The sequence below is a fragment of the Dufourea novaeangliae genome, unplaced genomic scaffold (genome assembly GCF_001272555.1).
Source record: "Dufourea novaeangliae isolate 0120121106 unplaced genomic scaffold, ASM127255v1 scaffold60, whole genome shotgun sequence".
NCBI lineage: Eukaryota > Metazoa > Arthropoda > Insecta > Hymenoptera > Halictidae > Dufourea > Dufourea novaeangliae.
The window spans coordinates 2,333,819-2,355,184 of NW_015373935.1; the positions used below are offsets into that span (position 1 = coordinate 2,333,819).

General features: G+C 40.7%; 1 protein-coding gene across 3 annotated transcripts in view; it reads right to left on the minus strand.

The window, feature by feature from the left end:
• Window positions 1–21,366, minus strand: part of LOC107185337 (DNA N6-methyl adenine demethylase-like) — a 169,440-nt gene that overhangs the window by 53,342 nt on the left and 94,732 nt on the right. For all 3 annotated transcript variants that reach the window (XM_015572998.1, XM_015573000.1, XM_015572999.1), the window contains one exon: window positions 6,689–6,763. In XM_015572998.1, coding sequence (XP_015428484.1) covers window positions 6,689–6,763 — 75 coding nt within the window. The remainder of the gene's footprint in view (window positions 1–6,688; window positions 6,764–21,366) is intronic.

The following is a 21,366-nucleotide window of genomic DNA, read 5'->3' on the forward strand; positions in this document are numbered from 1 at the left end:
GCGAAACGGTTAAACGACCGGTTTAGCCATTGCTTCGCTCGCGTAACATTTAATTGGGACCTGTCGTCGTTTAAAGAAAGGATTTTAACCCTTTCGACACTATAAATGATTAATCGAAGCTACCTGCGTGGCACTGTGGGCGACTACAGTCACTTATTACGAAGAGTAACCATCTAATGAGTGTATGGGTCCATTTTGACCCACTGATCATTTCACAGTTAACTAATTCAAGTGTACAGTGATTTATATTAGCATTTCGCAAGAAAACATATTTTCAAAAAATCTATTTAAAAGCACGTCTAAAGATAGATGAGTAAAGGTCTGCGTGGACCCAGGTACTGCCATCTATTATATCATCAAAAGCGTCCTCCGAGGGTTAAACAGTTCTCAAAATGTCGGCGTAGATTTAATATTAATTTTTATCGCGATCACGTATCTATCAAATGTTTGTTTTTTTATTTAGAGATTATTTATGATTTAATGTCTAAACATACGGAATTTAATATTATACAGTATATATAATATTATACAGAAAACTTTATTACTGTAAAATGAAAGTAGATCCGACATGGTATCATAAAATATTTTTGTGACCATTTCAGTTCCTGGTGCCATTTCTTAAGGTAGATTGAAACCTATTAACTGGAACGGTCTGTCTGTCAACCGTTCTCCATGGTGTTAAAAATACTGTAAAAACGTTATTAAACTTTTTATCGTGTCAGTTACATGTATCCCTATCTTCGTTCGTGGACCGGTGACCCCTCATTTCTCTGTATCCTTAATTAATCATTTCACAGAGATAACATAGATTCCCTGAACTCTTCGTCCATTACTCCTCGAGGGACAGAGAGATAAAAACATTTAATTAGAAAAAAAGATAACTTCTGTAGTCTCGATAAACATAGAATTATCTTTGAACCCGACAAGTGTTTCGATCAGTCTGTTGTTCGGGGAATAAACCCATAAAATTTCACTCGATCCTTGCAGCCTAATAGAGCAAAAGTCATCTGAATAAATACAGACAAATTTGTCGTTTCGTATCTCAAAATTATCTTACGTGAAATATACATGTAAGTGGTGTTTCGAAAACATCTTGATGTAATTTACAAGAATATGTAATAAAAAAATGCATATTCCTATTTCAAAATTTTAATCTGACCTGTGCAGAACATTTCAAGGCCGCCGCAAGGTCGAACAGACAAGAGTACACTACTTCGATATCGTACAATTTTTGTCCGAAACATTTTCTTTCACGTCGTTCATATACTTCGAGATACTCGAGTGTTCTCGGATAAATCTAACACACTGTATACGGTGGAACGGAAATTGAGTACAGAATTATAATAATCGATGGCAGAGTAAGAAAACAGAGGGGAGTGGGGGCACAGCGAGATTGAAGGGGGTGAATAGAAACGGGCCAGTTGGCATCGTGCCCGGAAAGAACTGGATCATTAGTGCGAACCTGAAGAATAGGTAGCACGGACTAAATCGCCATCGCGGCGAATAAGTATGCCAGCTGAGAAGGACTTTCTAAACTATACACGGAAACGAAGAATACTGACGACATCATGTGTACACAGAGAGAGAGGGGTAGAGAGACTGTTGAAAGGAATCGGGGACACTTTCGAGGGTCGATTCTGAATTTTATGGAAACTCATCCATTACAGATTACATTTTTTTTCTGGTATCTCGAGAACGGTAGTCAATGCGTTAAGAAACAAATATTTTTTGTTCTTCTAAAACACCCCACTTCACTGACTATCAAGTGTGTGGTCATTTTTTCGAAATTCTAAGGGATGGTCTACCCCAAAAAACCGGCGAAAACGTGTTTGTTAACAAGCTCTATTCCTTCACATAAGAATAATTATAGATTGCTCTTTTTAAATAAGTAATGTAGGTAACGTGTTATAAAATAAATATATTTATATTCAGGAAGCCTTCTCCTCAGTGACTATCCAGTGTGTGTTGTTATTTTTCGGAAATTCTAAAGGTCAATCTTGCCAAAAAAGAAATTCCGTTTCTATTCACTGGTACCATGTTTCGTTGACTGCCACAGTGAAAAAGGCTGTCCATAGCCAGACACGCTTTATCTCGTTTTTTAAATCATAAATCGTCGAAAATATATACGTTCAATTAACAGAGGCTGTTCGTCTTGTTTCAAATTATACAGCAATATGAATTTAATAACTAATTAACTTTCTAAATAACTAATTAATGTATTGATTTTCCGTCAAAAATTCTGGAACGGTCTGTAAACAATCGACGTGTGGCAGTCAAGTTCTACTGAAATCGAACTGAAAGATCGCCAATTTTACACCTAAAGAGATACACCTTGCGACGTTTCCAGAGAAAGAAACTAAAACCAGCATCGTATTCAGCAATCTTAATTTTTTAAAAACAGACTTTTAATTTCATTATAATTATCTGGTAAGCGTCCATCAATTCAAGAAGAACCATCCAATTTTAATAAATAAAAATTCGAATTTCCACGTTCTGAAACTAACTTTTTTCCTTTCATCTCCTACCCCTTATTCGAAACTGTTTCATCCAGACAAAGAATTTACCAGTCTCTGTTCCCCCCTGTGAAACCATCACTTCTGCAAAACAACGACAACAGACCTAAAGGAAGTTGACCGTGGCAATGAACTCTGGGCTCTCATGCAACAATGTACCCTCGCGAGCAAACTTGGCTTCCGTTAGGGGAAATAGTGGCATAAGCCTAAGAACCTACTACCATTTAGTAAATTTATTTCAACTACTGAAATAAAGGTTAAATTAAATATTAATTTAGCATAAATTTGAGTAATTCCTGATACAAATAGGTCTTTCCAGTACACTTTTTCCTCTAGCGGAAATAGAGTTTGCACGTCAATATACAAGCTCAGCAAAATCGTTCTATCCCCACGACCGATCTCCACCGATTTCCGTGCAATCTACACGTCTAACTCGATGAATGGGAGAAAAAAAACATGAAGGAACGAACCAAGAAAAATTCTCTATCGTGACCGTGTACGCAGATGAGAGGAGAATTAGCATTTTATTTGTGTCCCCCTCTCTCTCTCTCTGCATGCGATCGATATTCACGGGGACAGGAGGTTCGGCGTCTTCGTTTTCCGTTGGAACCTTCCGAGCCGACACATTGTTCCCGCGAATCCAAAATGGCGGCCAACCCCCCCCCCCAACCCCCCCCCCAACGACGGCGGGATAGGTAGAAGGGGAAGATAAAGTTTAGAGGGGGGAGGTGGGGGTGATTGGACGAGAGGAAGACCGCTAATTATTTCACCTAGGATATCCCGATCTGCCAGCCCTCGGAAATCCATGGATTGCCAACCTTTCCCCCTCTTTGATTTTGGATTAAATCGTTCGGAAGAACGTGCCTCGGTCCCCAGGCTCTGGGTCGTACTGATTTCCTCGTGTGAAAAGTGAAGCACTGAGATGGTCCGTGGTTATTAACTTTCAGAATGGAGAACAGTGCAGGGGGTGGGTGTAATCTGTATTTTCTTGGAAAAATGGATGTTGCATGATTACGCATATTTCTTTGTTTATGTGGAATCAACATTTCGCACTAACAGGTTGAGGTGGAAGTTCACAAAGAATGAATTGTAGAAACAAAATAAACACCATAATCGCATTATTTATTATTTTAGTGTCTGTTCAAAGTGTTGTCACCCCATAATGTGATAAATTGTTGGATTACTCTTTGTATTGGCAAACAAACAAAAAACAGCATTCCATTTTAAAAAACGATACCATTAGAGAAATCTCAGAAGATATGACCTTGAGATGACCTTCAATCTCATAGCCTAATTTCCCCCCTAAAATACACCAACTTTCTCTCGAACTATTTTTTGTACCGTGACAAATAAGAGAATAATTAAGGGTGGCAGAGTTAGGTGGGACAGCCTGTATAAAGAAGCGAGTACAAGTGCGAAAGAAAGATTAAGAAAAGCGTAAACGAAAGACGGCCGCGACAAGGGTCCTCGAAGTCGTCAGAACTCGCGGGAATAAATGTCCTCGAGAAAAAGTTCCGGACAGTTGAGGCCGAGCAACAATCATTTCTCTTGTAGCCGCGGACGCTTTTGACACGTGAAGGTCATCTTTGTCTTCCTGAGCGAAAAGACACGTCTTTATTTCGTTTTATCACGGCGCCAGCCAATGGCTCTTCAGACCACGGCCACCGAAGGACGATGGAGGACATTATACGCGCAAAGCGACGCACGTGAAGAAGAAAAAAGTAAAATAAAATAAAACCGAGCAGTGGTCTTTGAAACTTTCATAATGGAAATTTTTCTCTGTAACGAAACTTTCGTCGCATCGATGACTACTCTTTATCGATGACTAGTATTTAACTACTACTCCGTAAATTTTCCTCAATCGTGACGGAAGTTATTCCTCGGCTGAACAATTGTTCTAAATTAAATTTGAAAAACTTTCCGTCATACTCTTGTACTATCGAACAGGCTTCAAGTTTCAGGAGGACCCACTGTAATAAGAAAATTTAATGATCGCCATGGGGAGGGGGATGACTTCGGGGGGTCGTTGAAAATGGCGTGCATCGATCGTCCGCGCGCGCGCGATGAATATAAATTGGAACGGCGAAAAGCGGAATTGCATTCTATCACGAAGACGTTGCGTCGGCAAATAGGTGCCAGTACACGTGTGCACGGATTGTGTTTCGAAACGAGGGGGGGGGGGGGGGTTGTCAGGTGGGGATCGATAACACACCGCCACAAAGATAGCGAAAGCTCGTCGAATGGGACATAGAAATTACCGTAACCCATCACAGTGCATTTGCACCCTTGCTTGAATGGCGAAAATCATAACAAAATATGTTTTATTATTTATTATTTGGGAGGGGGGGTGGATAAGCTGTGGATTATTGAAGGAGCATAATTTTAAGTGAGAGAAGTATTAACAGATATTTAGCACATGAAAATTTCATATTTTAATATCTATACTATTTTACAACATATAGATATTAATTTGAAAAATTGGAAAAATGTAATTGATTAAATTAAAAAAAAAAATACAGATTTCACCGGTGGATTAACAATATGAAACAAATGAACAATGGCGCGAAAATTGTTTGAATATGAAACAAGAAATTGAAGAAATAAAAATCAATATTTAATCATTTGCTCATTTCAACAACTTAATTTACTCGTTTTGATATAAATGTTCATTCACTGGCACGAATTCATTTACCGGTGCATCCGCCCTAGCCCCACACTGTTTACTCCAACCGACAAAAGAATCGTAAAGAAGAATCGTCAAAATATCACAAGAGGATGAACAGACAATTATTACGCCCGATAAACGTTCGAACGAAACAGAGGGACGCGACTAAGCGCAACACGAAGCAACCAAACAAGTCGTTTGTACCGGAAGTGCTCGGTGACCGTTTAACCCTTTAACGCCGAGAGCCCTAAATCTTCATTTAAAAATTATGAAACTGATAATATTATTTTTAAGTCGAAAATATCGATATTAAACACAGCAATTAAAAGAAATTATTTAATTTATTTTTGCTGGGAATACTTAAATTTCTCAACTGAAACCGTGTGGAGATCTACTTTACATCAGTGGAACTACGATTTCTTGTCGACGAAAATTCGATATTAACGACAGAATCTGACGCACTTTTAAAATAAGCGTTGCGCCGAAGCAACACTGGACGTTGAAGGGTGAATCCCCGATCCTCAGTAGAATAGGAAAACATCGAAACTGGATAACTAGAATCCGTTACCGGATGTTAATGTTTCGCAATTGATTTAGTCACGAGAACGAATTATCGTCGGTTAGACGGAAGCTCGCGCAGAGGTTTGAGAACTGTGATATTAAGCGGGGCCATGTGAGAGAGGGGTTGTATTGATCGAGCAGCGACGCGCCTGTGCCCACGCGCGCGCGGTGCACCGCCATGTTTAAAATGCTTCGAGGGTTGCAAACTGCGATTCAGCCCGCCACTGCTGCGCATTCTATTTTCGAACGATATCTCATCCGAACTTTCCCGCCAGAAATGGGCACATTCATTATTTATATAAAGAGTTTCGAATAACGAAAAAAACATTAAAAAACATTCCGTCACTTTCAATCGTTTAAACGTGGAAATTCCGATTTTTATAACAAAATTTTTGGCAAACAATTATTTAATCTTATCGACTGTTTAAAGCTTAGAATGATGTCATTAGATACTGTTGGTTTCACTGTGTGTTATTCGAATAAAATTGTGCCCAAACTGTCTTTTTTTAGCATAAATTCGGAGTATGCAGACTGGAGATATTTACGGAAATACAGCGGGCTATGCCACTATCTTTTCGTTGTAGCATTTAATACTGAAATATCCTGTGTAATTTCACAAACTAGAGCGTCCAATAGACACATCCACTGAAAATCCTCAACATTACCCTAAAATAATGCGAATAACGCGATATGCAATTGCATTATAAATATTATAATATAATAATTATAAATTATTTTATTAAGAAAATGTGTCTGTCGGACACTACTGGGTCGTCAAGGGTTAAAGTGGGGATAATCTATACGGTGATTGAGCGTGAGTGTTTAAAGTGGCGTATAAACCGGAATACGATAGATAAAAAAAATTTCCAAAAATCGTTTCTTTCACTTGTCTCGGCGTAACAACGTGGAACATAGATCGCCGCCGAAGCTTTTCGAGTTATGCACTTACCCTGGTTGCACCTTTTCCTCGTCCCCTCCCTCGCTCTCGGAACGCACCCTCGCCCGTCTGCAGATGGTACAGGTGCTGAAACAGAAATCAGAAGGTTCGTTAACACGGCGCTGCGGTCGTATAGTTACTAATTAGCGTGGGCGTATCGGTTCTAATTGACGTGTTCCAGTCGGTTCTAATCGACGTGGTCGTGTCGGTTCTAATCGGCGTGATCATATAGGATCTAGTTGGCGTGATCATATAGGATCTAGTTGGCGTGGTAGTATCGGTTCTACCCGACGCACAGTGTTACAGAACGCCGATTTAGGAATCTCAATTTGGGTATCAAAATTGGGAATTTCGGAACCAAACTTGGCAAGCATATATTTAACGCTCATATTTATTATAAACACACAAAATTAATAAGTAATGTTTTTTAATAATAATTTTTTTATAAACAAAACAAAAACTTCTCTTTTTTACAGAATTATCATTGTCAATCACAAGTTCTCTTGAAAAATATTATTATTAAAAAACATTACTCGTTAATTTTATATTTTTTTTTTTAATACATGTGAACATTGAATACATGCTTACCAAGTTTGGTTTTGAAATTCTCATTTTTATACACAAATTAAGCTTCTAAACTCCTAAACAGGCGTTCTGTACCACTGTGCAACGTGCTCCCATCGGTTCTAATCGACGTGGTTGCGCCTGTTCTAATCGACGTGGTAATATCAGTTCTATTCGACCTGGTCGTATCGGTTCTAATCGACGTGGTTGCATCGATTCTAATCGGCGAGATCGCGTCGATTTCCACGGCCCCGCTAACGACGCGTACGGATCGTTATCGTGGCCAGCGGCGGGCTATCGTGAAATCAAGGCGACCGTATCACCTCAATTGACCTCGTTAAGACCAATCGAGGCGCTAATAAAAGTATAACCTTCCAGGGCCACCACGCCGCCTAGATTGGGTTCCCGGTGGAACGCTTTAGGAAGCCCTCCTCCCCCCCCCCCAATCGCTCCGGGGCGAAGACTCAGGAGGTTCTTGTTTTCGGCCGCGGGCGATACACTTCGATCGTTTCACGGAGGTCAATTAACAAAGGGAGAGGGGGTAGGGGCTGCGGGGGTTAATTAGAATAGGGAAATTACACGGTAACGATGGAAAATCGGCCGTTTAACGGCGGTTCGTGTGACCCGGTGCTAATCGATCATTTTCAAGATCGTTTTATATTAGGTCGATATGTGTTGAACGTGGGGCGGTTTTGGTTACTAGTGCGTTTATGAATGGTAATTATTTGTTTAAAGTGAATAAATAATTATTATGTTAAGTATACTAACCACTTGCGTGGTAAGTTAAAGTGTGGTCGTTACAGATATTATATTGTGGGATATAGTACATTTCATTTTGTCCGCTTTGAAGAAGAAATTGATTTTGTCTATTAGTCATTCTGTTAGATTAAAAGAAACACGATGGTGTTACGTCATTAACTTTTTTTTGTCTGGTAGAAACGCATGAAACCAGTGGTCATTACGATGAACGCAATAGGGGTCGACCGATCCTGTTGCTAGGAAAGAACGTAATATGTAATGGCACAAACAGGATCACACAGATGAGTTTTATTATATCTAGGTAGGAATAAAATTGTTTTAAAATAGTCAGAATGAAATTGAAATTTATTATACCTAAGGACTGTTCTTCGACTGTAGAAGAATATAGTTACCATCGATTTTTATTTCTTAGTTTTTATTGCTTAATTTTTCCATAGGGTTTATTTTTTTCAATAAAAAAATTTTGGTAAGCAGGGAGCGACTTATCGCAACGGGGATTTCTCAAAAGATGCATACAGGGAATTTAATTCTGCTGTCTAGTGGAAAATGCCTGTTTTCCACGATCGGTAAGAATCTTTCTAGACTATTTTCTGTAGAGTACTATAGAATAGTGTACAATTAAGCAACTATATAAATATGTAGTGTATAGATTTCTCTAATCTGAGGACTTTATAGAAAAAGAAAATTAAAAGAATTTTTCTTGTTTGGAAAAAATAAACGAAGTTGACTTTTCCTTGTCGACAGTCGCTCAGTGCAGAGATCTGTATTACCACCTGAAACGAAGAATTACTACTGTCCAACTGGGTTCGTAGATGGCGCGTGCTGTGACTGAAGCTACGGCACCTTTTTTTTTACCGACTCATAGTGGGAAATTCGAAATAAAATATTAATTTCATTTCAGCATAAAACAATGTCGGTGAACTTTTTCTTCAATCCTCAATTATATTAATGACTATGCAAATATTATGCCTTTAGTTGCCACTATTATTACAACAGTATAATCTCTCTCCCCCAGTAACCAATGCCCCAAAACTTTCAATACATCTTCCTCTTATAGTGTACTATAAAATTTAAGCACAAACGTACGCCAAATCGTAAAACAAAAAGTTTTTATTTCATAATCCAATTTCATAATCAAAACAGTTCCTTGAAACCAAGAATATACCTATATTTGGAAAAAATACAGTCTATATCAAAACCACCCCTAAGGAACTCCACGAACAATATCCAAAACGGACCACGAAACTCTCACTTGCGAGGACAGAAAAATATAAAAAGACTTCGTATCCATTACTTACTTCAAAACCACAGCCCCCCCGAAAAAAATTTCTATACAGTTTACCCACCCCAAAAATCCACCTGCAAATCCCGCCAATTCCAGAAAATCTCCAAAAAGACACCGTGTAGCAATATCGCGAAGTCGCTGAAAAATTTGTCGGGACTCGTTCGACAAGGGGATGAAGGTTCGAAGCGTCCGCGAGAGATCCTCGGTTCGCGGACAGAGGGGACAAAGAGAGAAATTTCTTTGCATCGACGATTAATTACGCCCTCATTCCCGCCCCAAGTGGCCGAGGGGGCCGCCCTCTTGGCCATTGCTGCTCACCGTCGTCGATATTGACATTTGCCTTGCATCCCTTACTCTCTCTCTCCTCTTCGTTTCCACCCTTCTTCCTCTCTGGCTCTCTGTTCCCCTTTCTGACACTGTCGAGGGGTAGTGGGGGAGCTCTTCTCTGCACGCGTCCGTAATCGCGCGGGCGCTCCGAGAACGCACATCATCATCGACACACAAGATGGTGGCGTGTGTGCATACGCACCTCCTTTTCCGCTTTGTCCCTCTCTTTAACCCCGGCCTGTGCTTCTGTTTACCGAGAAACCGCGATATTTACGCGGAGAGACCATCGGGAAGGGACGACTTTGAAGGTGCAACACTCGACGATAAAATGGAAGGACGGAGGGGCCACGGGGGATGGGGGGAGGGGGAAGGGAGGATAGATAGAGAGGGTAGATGGGAGAAAAAAAAAATCGGAGAAAGAGGAAAAACGATGGGAAGAGAAGAAAAAATAAGCGACGTCGAATCGTGACGAGGGTGTAAGAGAGATAGAGATGATGAATGTGAGCTGAGAGAGAAGAAAATCAGGGTGAAATGAAAGAGGGAGGGACGAAAGAGAGATGGAATTAAGGGGACACACCCCTATCTTTCGAGCGTACAAACGCTTATCGAATGCACCGCCCCGACAACTACGCTGCTGCTGATGATGATGCTGGCTTTTCCTCGTTCAGCTCACCAAGACGGTTCTGTCATGCGAGGCAGCCAGGTAGGTTGGTAGGTAAGCTAGGTAGGTTGGTGGGAATCCCGCGGCACAAGGGAATTAGACCATAATCGTCCACGCGTGTGCCGACGCGCGCTCCTCGCGAAGGGGACGACGGTTTTCCGCCTGCCTCGGACCTCGATGTTCATTCGCGCGCGGGGGTATCTCTGTCTTTCTCTCTTTCTCTCTGTTTACCCTTCGCCGCCTGGTATGCAACCACCATCCTCACGTATTTTTCCCGTTCCTTCCTGAACAGTTTTTTTTTTTTTTTCAAACTTTTGCTCCTTGCAATAATTCTTAACCCCTTCGCGTCATATGACGGGTCTAACCGTATTATGGAGGGACAGACCCGTCATGCGATTTTTGAAGTTATTTATGACGTTTATCCTTAAATCAATTTTTGTCTGCGTGTATTAACATTCTTTTTTTTTTTATTTATATGGCTTTTAAATAATTTTCTATTCATTTAAACAAATCTCGAGGAATACATATTGACAAAGTTATAGAACACTAAATTTCGACAAATTTGCCGCTACTTTTCGCGGCTGTAGTGTACATCCTACAGAATTGATTCGTTTCAGATGAATCCTGTACGTTCTAAACGCATTAAAATCCGCGGGATCCACCGCGATAAAATAGTCTTAAGTTTCACGGCGAGCTGCGCGTCAGAGGGAAGAACGCGCGAAAGTGCTTTCTATATTAAAGTCACCAGGGCTTGGTCGCCGCGATATCACGGCAGGGTGCGTAAAACGCATTCATCTCGTCACACCAATAAGCTAATTATAACGGTGTCAAACACGCGCTTTTCCCCCGTGCATCCGTCCCGTTAACTTCTAAGGAAAGCATCGGACCGGGGGCGGCTTGAAACGCGGCTGAAAGAGAGAGAAAAGCCGGACATAGGGAGGAGATCTTGAGGGGTGGCATCGGCTTCTTCGATAATGTCGCGCGAGTGGTAAAAGTCCTCCCCTTTCTTCGTCCTGTTCGACAAAGGGGAGAAAAGTCTCGGGGAACGTCAACAGAGGGGGTGGATTATCGTCCCCCTCTGGGCTGTTCAGTTGCAGGAAACAACGAGAAATAAATAAATAAATAAATAAAAAAGAAACGGAGAATTTATTGATCAACAATTTGTTGAATAAATTCTTCCCTAGCAGTGGTCTATAAAGATCAATGAAGATTTTTTACTTTTGGAATTCGACGGATATAATGAGAAACAGATGAATAAAAAAGAAATGAAGAATTTTCTGTCAGAAAAGGGGGCAGTGGTCTCTGAATTAATAAAGATTTTTTCCTTTTGGAATTTGACGGATACAAGGGGAAACAAACAAATAACACAAAAATGGAGAATTTTCTCAGTTATATACAATTGAAAGAAGAAGAAATAAAAAAGAAACAAGAATTGACGCTAAATATTCTCCGATCGACTCTCTTCTTTCGCTATAATACTCAAACTTCTTTATAAGTGAACACCATGAAATACCCAGCAAAGAATTCGCATTTCGACGATACACACGTACATCTCCATTTCTTTATAGAACCATCGATATAATAAAAAACAAAAAAAGAAACAGTTGTAACAAGAGAGCGAAAAAAATACAAAGAAAACAAGAATGACGTCAGAAGTTTCTCGAAGATCTCCGAGGAAGACCTCGAACATAAAATAAAAATGCCAGAAAACACGATTCGCGAAAGGTTCGTATACACATCGACCGACAATACACGCGATATAATTTACATTTGTATTCTCTTTTTCGTCTTGTATTTATTTTCTGTTCCATCAGAATCGTGAACGAATGGTACGTTTCAGTTGTGTGTGTATGTGTGCGATGATGGGCAATTCTCGTGATCAACGGAGAAACGAGACGAAGACGATCTCGTGAATCGACTGAACGTGATCTGCACGCCGGATCAGCAATTAGAAGCACGCGTTTCCCCGGCAGCTGTCACCGATTCCCGATGATAAGCTAATTAAAATATTTCGTAAATGCGAAGTCTCTTTATAATCTCTTTGGTCGACAGATGCACGGCCAGCGATAAGAAACACGTACCCTTTCGGTACGTCGCATCGGCGAGGATTTTTGTAACCGTGAGTCTCTTCCGTTTGCACCGAGAGCCTTTTATTTCTTCGAATCATACGTCGGGGGTCGTGTGGATCTTGATTCACGGGGCAAGAAAAGAAATTATACCACTCTGGAGAAATATTAAGTCTTTAGACGATGGATCACGAGATGCCTTTTTATTTTTGTGTTCACCTTTTTGTTTGTAGATCGCTGATTCGGTCGAATTAAGGCGATTTAATTTCAAAATGACGGATCACTAGGCTACAACTAGTTTTACAATTTATATAGTTGTGAGGTCTTATTTTCTTCGTTAAAATAACAAAACAATCAACAGAGGAAATAAATTACAATTTCCTTCCTCTTCGATGGATCCTCGTCTTTCTATGAATTAGTCCATCAAAATGCAAAGTTCGTGGAGACATTCACGGTCCGTTGCGAACAGAATCCACAACCTGACAGTTACATAATAGGATATCTTTATGGAAATGCAGATTATTATACATTAATATACTGAACTAATTAATTTCTTTTATTTAAAGCTTTCGCCAGGTCCAGAGTAAACTAAAATTATTATACTTTCGAAAATTTTTACTTGCACTCCGCCCTGCATGTTTACACATTTACAATAAATGTATAAAATCAAGCAAATGAAATCATTAAAAAAAAAAATTCTATACGTATCAGTCGCTATTTAGCGGAGGAGACCCCATGACGTATCTCGACGTGAATGTATATCGTTTTCAAGGGGTTCCCCGTCTGTCCACCCCTCGACGATTTAAAAAGGGCTGAAGGGGCTGCGCACAGAGCTGTTTAAGTAGAAGCCCTATTTAAGCAGAAAACGCGTATATATACTTCCGAGTTTCCAAACAACGAAGGAAAGGAAACCAGCAGCACGGCGACAGCCGGCCCTTCTATTTGTCTAAAAGTCCCCAGGACGACACGGAACATTTGCCCCCCCCCCTCAGGGGGGGAGGAAGATGGCTGCATTTACAAGCAAACATGGAGCCCACGTCCGTTCAGATGAAAATGATTAGTTAGCGCAAGGGGACATCTGCTTCTGTTGACGGTCACCGACGAAAACGGTGAATTTACGATCTTCCGTGACCCCCAACTGTAAATCTTACTGATTCCACGATCTCTGATTGGAAAAGGTTTCTCATCCCAACGAATTCTCAGTGGACTGTTTTCTGATTGATACAGTTACTAAATATCAGCTTGACAATGGAACTGCATTGAAAAAAAAGGGTGGCAAGGGGTTGAGGCAACAGGGGGACAATTACGATTATTCTAAGAAACAATTTCCCACCCCAACAAATTCTCAGTGGACTGTTTTCTCATTGATGCAGTTACTAAATATCAGCTTGATAATGGAAGTGCATTGAGAAAAGAGGGTGGTACGGGGTGCAGGCTACCAAGGGGAGACGGCATGAGATAGAAACAAAAAGAAGAAAAATATGAAACGGTTGGGGGTGAGGTGAAATATGAAACGGGACCGAAATCCCGGATTTCCGTGACTGGTCCTTCGGCTAATGAAAGAATTCGACATCGAGATCCCCCCCGCGACTTTCTTTGTCACGCCTCCTCTTTTCATTCTCCTCGAGAGGAGAGCGCGCGATTCTATGAAAGTGTCGCGCGCGCGCATTCGAGGGTATTCACGATAAAAATGAAAACAAAAAAAAAAAAACGGTGTGAATGCGTCGCGACGCCGTTCCCCCCTCCCGAAACCGTCGATTTCAATGGGTGGCCAACACACACACTCGCGCTTGCTCGTAACGCGATCTTGGAATTCGAGCGCGTTTTATATTTTGTTTTCTTTTTTTCCCATGTTTTCTCGCGATAGAAGCTGATTGTTCGATGCTCACTTTTCATTTCAATGTTCACAATGGAAAGCGTTGTGCTGGCATTTTTACTTGATACTGGAACCGATCAGTGTTGAATGTACTACACTAAATTAAATTGAACGATATACAGGGTGTTCCCATTTAAGACCGAACACCTAAATGTCTCCTTTTCTTTTTGACGATATATAGAAATGTTTCAAACACAGTTCGAATGGTTTAGGAAGTAGAGTATTGTATATGGAATAGTTACTGACATGTTAATAAATTTTTTCCCTGCGGAAACCGAGTGTGCAACTCTATGTAAGTATTAAAATTTAAAAAAAAATTCCTGGAATATAAAATTGGTAAAGAGAAGAATAAAAGGAATACTGTTCACAATTTTACGTTGTGGCAATTTATCACAAGTTAAACGTACGTTCGAAGCCGACCGGAAGTGGTTGAAAGAAATCAAAATGGCTATCATCACGCGGATCGAAATACAAAAGGGGATAACCAGATGAACCGAGAATTGACTTTTACTGCACGATAATCCACGACAATTTTCAGAAACATCAATGTAAAAACGGGCGGTTGCAAGCGAACAAACGAGTGCACATGGCGGTATATACGCGCGCAACCGATAACCTGTCCTTCGGACGGGGTACCTACCATTTTTAACCGTCGCGCGCTTCTAATGGGTGCAACGGCTCTTTCGAACGGCGGCGGTGGCGGCGCGCCGACCATCTGTCGACCATTGGATACGTTCTGACGAAATTAAAGTCAGCTGACCGAGAAAACCGGACGTTTTTAACTATCGCGGGAATTTTCGGGACGCGTTTCCAACGCTAGAACCACCACCATTCGATGTACACTGAATTAAAATGAATAATCCAGTGGGTCAAAAATATTATATGACATAATCAATATTACAATAATTACTAGATCCACCTGCATAAATTCACGATTTTACGATTTTAACTGCTTTGTTTTTTTAAATAATTACAAGATAAGTCTCATTTTTTTTTTTCATTTTTAGTGGTATTTAAAAATCATAGTTTGTTAAGGTAGTTTAAAAAGCTAATTAACTGAAAATTATCCAGCGTAATGTGACCTTGATATAAATCTATAATTTTTCTAATACTCCACGATTTGGGAGAAATAATGAGAAGATATAACTGGTCATCATAGTTTGTTAATTTACAATACTGTTACGCCTTGGCATTTTGCCACAAGACATAACAGTATTTTATTATTAAATGTAACACAACACAACCTTTATTTAACTTTTATCAAATATCTACAAGTTAATTGTAGTACGTCTGTTCTCTTTCATGTCATATCAGAGACTCTCAATTTAAATACTGGCGGTTGTCAGCGAAACGACTGACCGATCTATAAATCGATTCTCGAAGTCAGAGGCATCTTCAGTTACAACGCGAAGCCAGCTTTAATTGCGATCATCGTCAGAAAAATTGTCTACTAATTTTCGTTTCTACCTCCTAACTAACGGTAGTGTTTATAGACCTGATACTTGTGTCTTAGAGTAGTTATAACATTGCTTTCAAGATTCTAGTCTAACGTTCATATACTCGTGTAACGATTTAATAGAGTGCGTTCGAATATATATATGTTCGTGAATCACATTACTTGTTAAATCCATATTCTCGGGAATCGTCGAGGGACCAGGATCGTCGCCAATGTTGCCCAGATTTCACATCCACGGAAAATGGAAATCCCATGACGGAGACCGTTGAACCGTGAAATCTTCGATAAAGAAAAAGGAAGAGAGAGAAAAAACTCCGTGGACAAAGTACAATCCCAACCGCGAAAGACGCGTCCCGCAGGTCGGACGAATCGAATTGTTCGAGTTGGGAGGATTTGGTTGGATCCGGCCCCCGCGATGGAACGTAATAATCCGAGGGAGGTGAATCGTGGCCAAAACGGGGAATCCCATTTCTCCCGTACGGGGAATTAAGCCGACCAGGCTGATTCTGATCGGCTCTTGGAGAAGAAAATAATAATAATCCCACGAATTATTTCTGGGTCGTTGGCCGATATCGATGACTTTCGGGGATACGACGCGCGTGCCGCCGTGACGAGCTGACTCAGAGCCAAACACACACACGCATACACAGGACATGGGACACGTTAAAATAGAAGTTTCCTTTCACTGCTAACCGGTAAGTACAGACTTTTCGTTTCACAGACGAATAATTCAGCATCACTACTTTGTAAGACGTTTGATATACATAAACAACCGAATAGTGTACTCCATTTGGAAATAGTGCGCGCCACCATACTGTCGATTGAAGGAACTCGAAGGCTAGAGCTTTTAGAATTCTCCGCTAGGTGGGGGCAGTGAAAGAAAAATTCGAATTTATACACGAGTGGGTCTGTGGTTAAAGGTTAACTATTGATAATGGATGTTTTTTGATAAAATAAAATAGACGATGGTACCTTGACTTCCATGTCTGTGAAATGCCACCTATAATAAATCCTCGATAAGTGTCGGAAGGCTCTTCGTCATTGACTAGGTGTAACGCTGACTTTTTAATGAGGTTCAGCACAGAATTGAGCTTGGAATTTTAAGTCAATATTTTTTTCAGTCACATATCGCCATTAGTTTATGAAATATTTATTGTTCAGTGCCGAGGAGCCTTCGAACACTCGTCGAGGATTTACTGTATTCGTTTGTCTTTTAAAGGTGTTTGTACGCTTCGGTTAGTTCACCTGTAAGATGAAACGGTTAAGCTTCTGTAAAATCTTGGGTCAAAACGAACCCAAACACCTGCGTTCGAAGGTCAAAAGGTCGATCAAAGTGAACGTATAGTGAAACCCCGAATGAAACGCGTAGAATCCTTTGTTCAACGTTAGGTCTCTGAGAAACTGATCGTTTCGAAGTCATGGAAGTCGAAATTGCTGCTATAGTAAGCAATAACTTTGAAAATTTGTACAGTAATGTGACAGGTGGAAATGTGGAATCGTCATTTTAATGGTTTATACAAAAATCGAAATACACACGTATCTATCGAGGTGATTAGTTTTCGGGAATTTTTCACTTTCATGTAATATTGTTAGATTACATTAATATGTTTAAAAATACTAAAAATTATAAGATGTTCTTTCGCATTTTTCCTTTTTTGATTGAATCAAATCATCGCGTATGTAAATCAGCATCGTAGACAAGAGTGTCGTGACGCAGCTGTCACCGTCGAAAAAATATTGATAACAACAAAATTGCAACCGGAGTTTTACGACGCAGCTGCAAACTCTTCGAAATTGACCTTATCGCGCGCGCGGCCCGACTGTAACCGTTGCTTCTGCCATGCACTTACGGCTCGTTCACACGGGCTGAATGCATCGTAACTGCAATTGCCTCGCTGCAATGTAGTTGCAACTTGTTAAAGCAACCGAATCCCCGCTCCAACAGGAATTACTTCGATAACGGTTACAATTCATTTGATCGTATTTATAATACCTGACGGTATTAAAGGTCAATGTTGCATTGTTAAGCACGGCTGCATTGTTCAGAGCGCCGTTTGTAATATATTTCTCATAAGAGCAACATAGTATTATCGTTAGAGGGAAATATTCCAAACTACGACCAAAATTGAAAATCTAACAAAATGGCCGAATAATTTTTTTCTTCTATTGTTATACGTTATCATGCAAACCGGCATGTTTCCAGTCGTCATTTAAGCTGAACTTGCTGCAATGTCAAAGTGCAACCGTAACTGTTCACAGACAATTGCAATTACCAACGCCCAACGTTCAAAGGAAAATGCAACTGGAACACTAATTGCACTTGTGACTGCATTAGCGAACGAAAAATACAACTGCAACTTCTTTTTCACGCTAGAATACCTGCGACAATTTCACAAAAATTACCATTGTAATTACAGACTTTTAAATAGAAGTTGAAATGGCACTTAAACCCCGAGTATTGGAATGGAATTAGCATCCTTCAAGTGCGCTTCTTTATGCAAAGTGCAAACCGCGGCATATTATGCTCATGCAACCAGGGCTCGTAACTGGCACTTAAAAATCGCATGTTTTGTGAACGAAAAAGAAAACGCAATTAAAAATATAAGGGATACGGTGTGTCATCGAGTTTGTTTTTCCATCAGAAACGGCTCTCCCCGATATTTTACATGCGCGCGCGAATCGTGCAGCCGCGTCGTGGCGGGGCGATACAGCGGTAACGGCTTTAATAATTATTTTTACAACGTTTCCGAGTATACGCGACCTTAGGTCCGTCTCGGTTGGCCGGTTCGCAGCTGGCTTCCATACCAACCCCGTGACACCGTGTACAAGGGTGCCCGTCCTCTATTCACGAACCTCTTGATTCGCGTGGTTCAAGTCTGAAATTCCAACTCAAAATCCAGGCGATGCACCATTAATTCAACAAACACATTTCCCGTTCGTTAAAACTCTGTTCAACAAAAAAAAGAAGGATCGACCCCGCATTATATATTCGCGAATCGGTAGAATTGGTACTACTAACTCGAAAACTTGCAAAATGGTAATAATGGTAAAAATGGTAAAATTAGTAACAGCGGAAAAAATGATAAAATGGTAAAAGTGGTAAAAACGGTAAAAATGGTAAAAATGGTAAAAACGGCAAAACGATAAAAATGGTAACAACGGTAAAAATTGCAAAAGCTTAAGAACAAGACGAACGAGGCGTTTTGACTGTTCTTGGGTCCCATGGCCATCGGCGAATTGGCCCCACTTGTTATAGAAGACCTTATATGAAAATAAATTTTTAACTCGTTAATCGTGACTCTTGTAAAATAGTCAACGAGAACGGGTATCCTTCGTGAATAGTACCTACGCTGGCGGTTTCAACGACTCACCCCGTAATTCCTGCGTAAAACATGTGTTCCACGGAAAGGGTGGAGGGCGTTGTGGTTGAAAAGACGTCTGTTTAAGGAGCGGATTAATAAGCAGTCGGATATGTAACAAGCCCTCCTCGACCTCTCGACCTTCCAACCTTGTGGGAAAAACAAGAGAGAGAGAGAGACAGCCCAGATAGCTGTTCATTGTGGGCCTGGTCTCCTGAGAAACTGAATCGCTGGTAAATATACATAATTACCGACTTTAATGGAAACACGATTAAGCAAACGAGAAAATCGTTGGTACGTGTCCAGAGGATCATAGGATTCGCGGATCAAACAACCGGAGTTTATAAAACGCGGTCGACGAGGAATGCTCGGATACACTATAATCGGGGTGATCCCGTTGAACCGTGACTGCCTTCCGTACACTCGAGTTTACGGCTAAATAGAATGATAAGCGATGCAACCGGGTTTTCAATGAAACGTTCTCCGTCGGCTGGGGGATCCTCGACACGTGGACTCGCCGAGGTTGACATGCTTTAATATTTCATGTTTCTAATGTCGCATAGTTCCGCCGGCAAAGTGTCACGCGAGTCAATTTAGGGGAGTGAAACGAAAGCGAAAAATTCAAATATAATAAATCCCGCGAAAATAATTTATCTCAATTATTCGAACATAAACCTAACCCAGACCTTCCATTTAGTACGCAACGGAACGCACGAAGTCAGTTTGTTCGCGAATTATGGAACAATTCCATTTTACAACGAAACGATTGATTCACAGGAATATTGCACTGTCATTGACTTTGTTATCATAAATATAAAAAGAAGCCATATGTAGTTAAAGCTAGCTTCAACTAATTCTTTTCATAATTGGACTTATACCACTCTCAAAAAAAAACATGTGATCTTCGAAAGAAATTTCGATGAAACGTCATCGAACTTAAAAATTCTTTGAAAAGAGTAGTTGACTGAAAGGATTCTGATCGGCCAGAACGCAGCTGAAACCGTTTACAAACGAAATTTACGAACTTTCAAACACGACCTTGCGCAATATTCACCTTCGATCGCGTATCGTCGTGATCTACCATACACACACACACCTCACTCTCTTCTCGTCTCGAAACAACCAATCCCTACCATAAGACCGCGCAGTCTATTAAACAGGATGTCCCAAAATAGCTTCGACTCCTGGAAACGAGGGGTTCCTGGGATAATTTGAAACAACTTTTTCCTTAGAAAAAATGTCATCAGAGGCTTTGTTAACGAGATATCAACGAAAAACCCCGACCAATCGGAGCGCGAGTCTGCCGGCCGAGCTTCCGCAGTAGCGCTAGCTTTGCGCTGCAATTGGTAGTCAACGCTACCGCGGAAGCTCGGCCGCTAGACTCGCGCTCCGATTGGTCGGGGTTTTTCGTTAATATCTCGTTAACAAAGCCTCCGACGATATTTTTGCTAAGGAAAAAGTTGTTTCAAATCACCTCAGGAATCCCTCATTTGCGGGAGTTGAAGTTATTTTCAGATACCCTGTATACATATATCTTAGTTCTTCCTCTCCTCTCTATACTTCATTATCCCCCAAAGCAAATGACGCAATCGATTCATCGATGGACGTTTCAATTTTATCCATTCCCCCGAAGCGGTGCCTTCTCAGTGAACGCGCGCGCCATTTTCGCGGCACCCAGAGCGGTCGCCGAGCTCGCGCCGCGTGGAAACGACGCCGCGAGAGAGCAGGTGTAACTAATGGATGTAACGTGCTTTTAAAACAGCCGAGGGGGGAATACTTAATACGTGTTTTTCTGCGCCAGCTATTATGCCTAGTGCACGCACCGTCTGTGTAATTTCTTTATCCGACCGGTGCAGCGCGCCGCGAACGGGAGGTGGTCTTGAGAATCGCGATGTTACACTTCTGCTTTTTTTTTTTTTTTTTTAATTTTCAGCATATCTTTCTTCTTTAATATTTCGTAAAATGGGTCGTCTAATTTTTGCTTAACTATCATCGTCCCTTTTACCTGCATATTTTCTTTGCGATTAACCCTTGTGTAGGCAACCGGGTACGCTTTTGCAGAACAGCAGCTCAGATTGACATTTATGCAAATCCGAAACCGCGCCAACTACCATCAGTTCTCGAAACGATCGATATTAATCCCTTGCCTTACAACATCGAGTCAGATTCGTGACGATATCAAAATGGATTCAACAAACAGAAATATTATTCATTTTCTTTGAGTCAAAGTGAAATATTACTTTGCTAATATTAATATTTAACAGTTAAAGCAAATGTACAATTGCGATAACTACACGACTTCCGTTTGTTTCTGGGGAATTATTGATGATAAAGTAA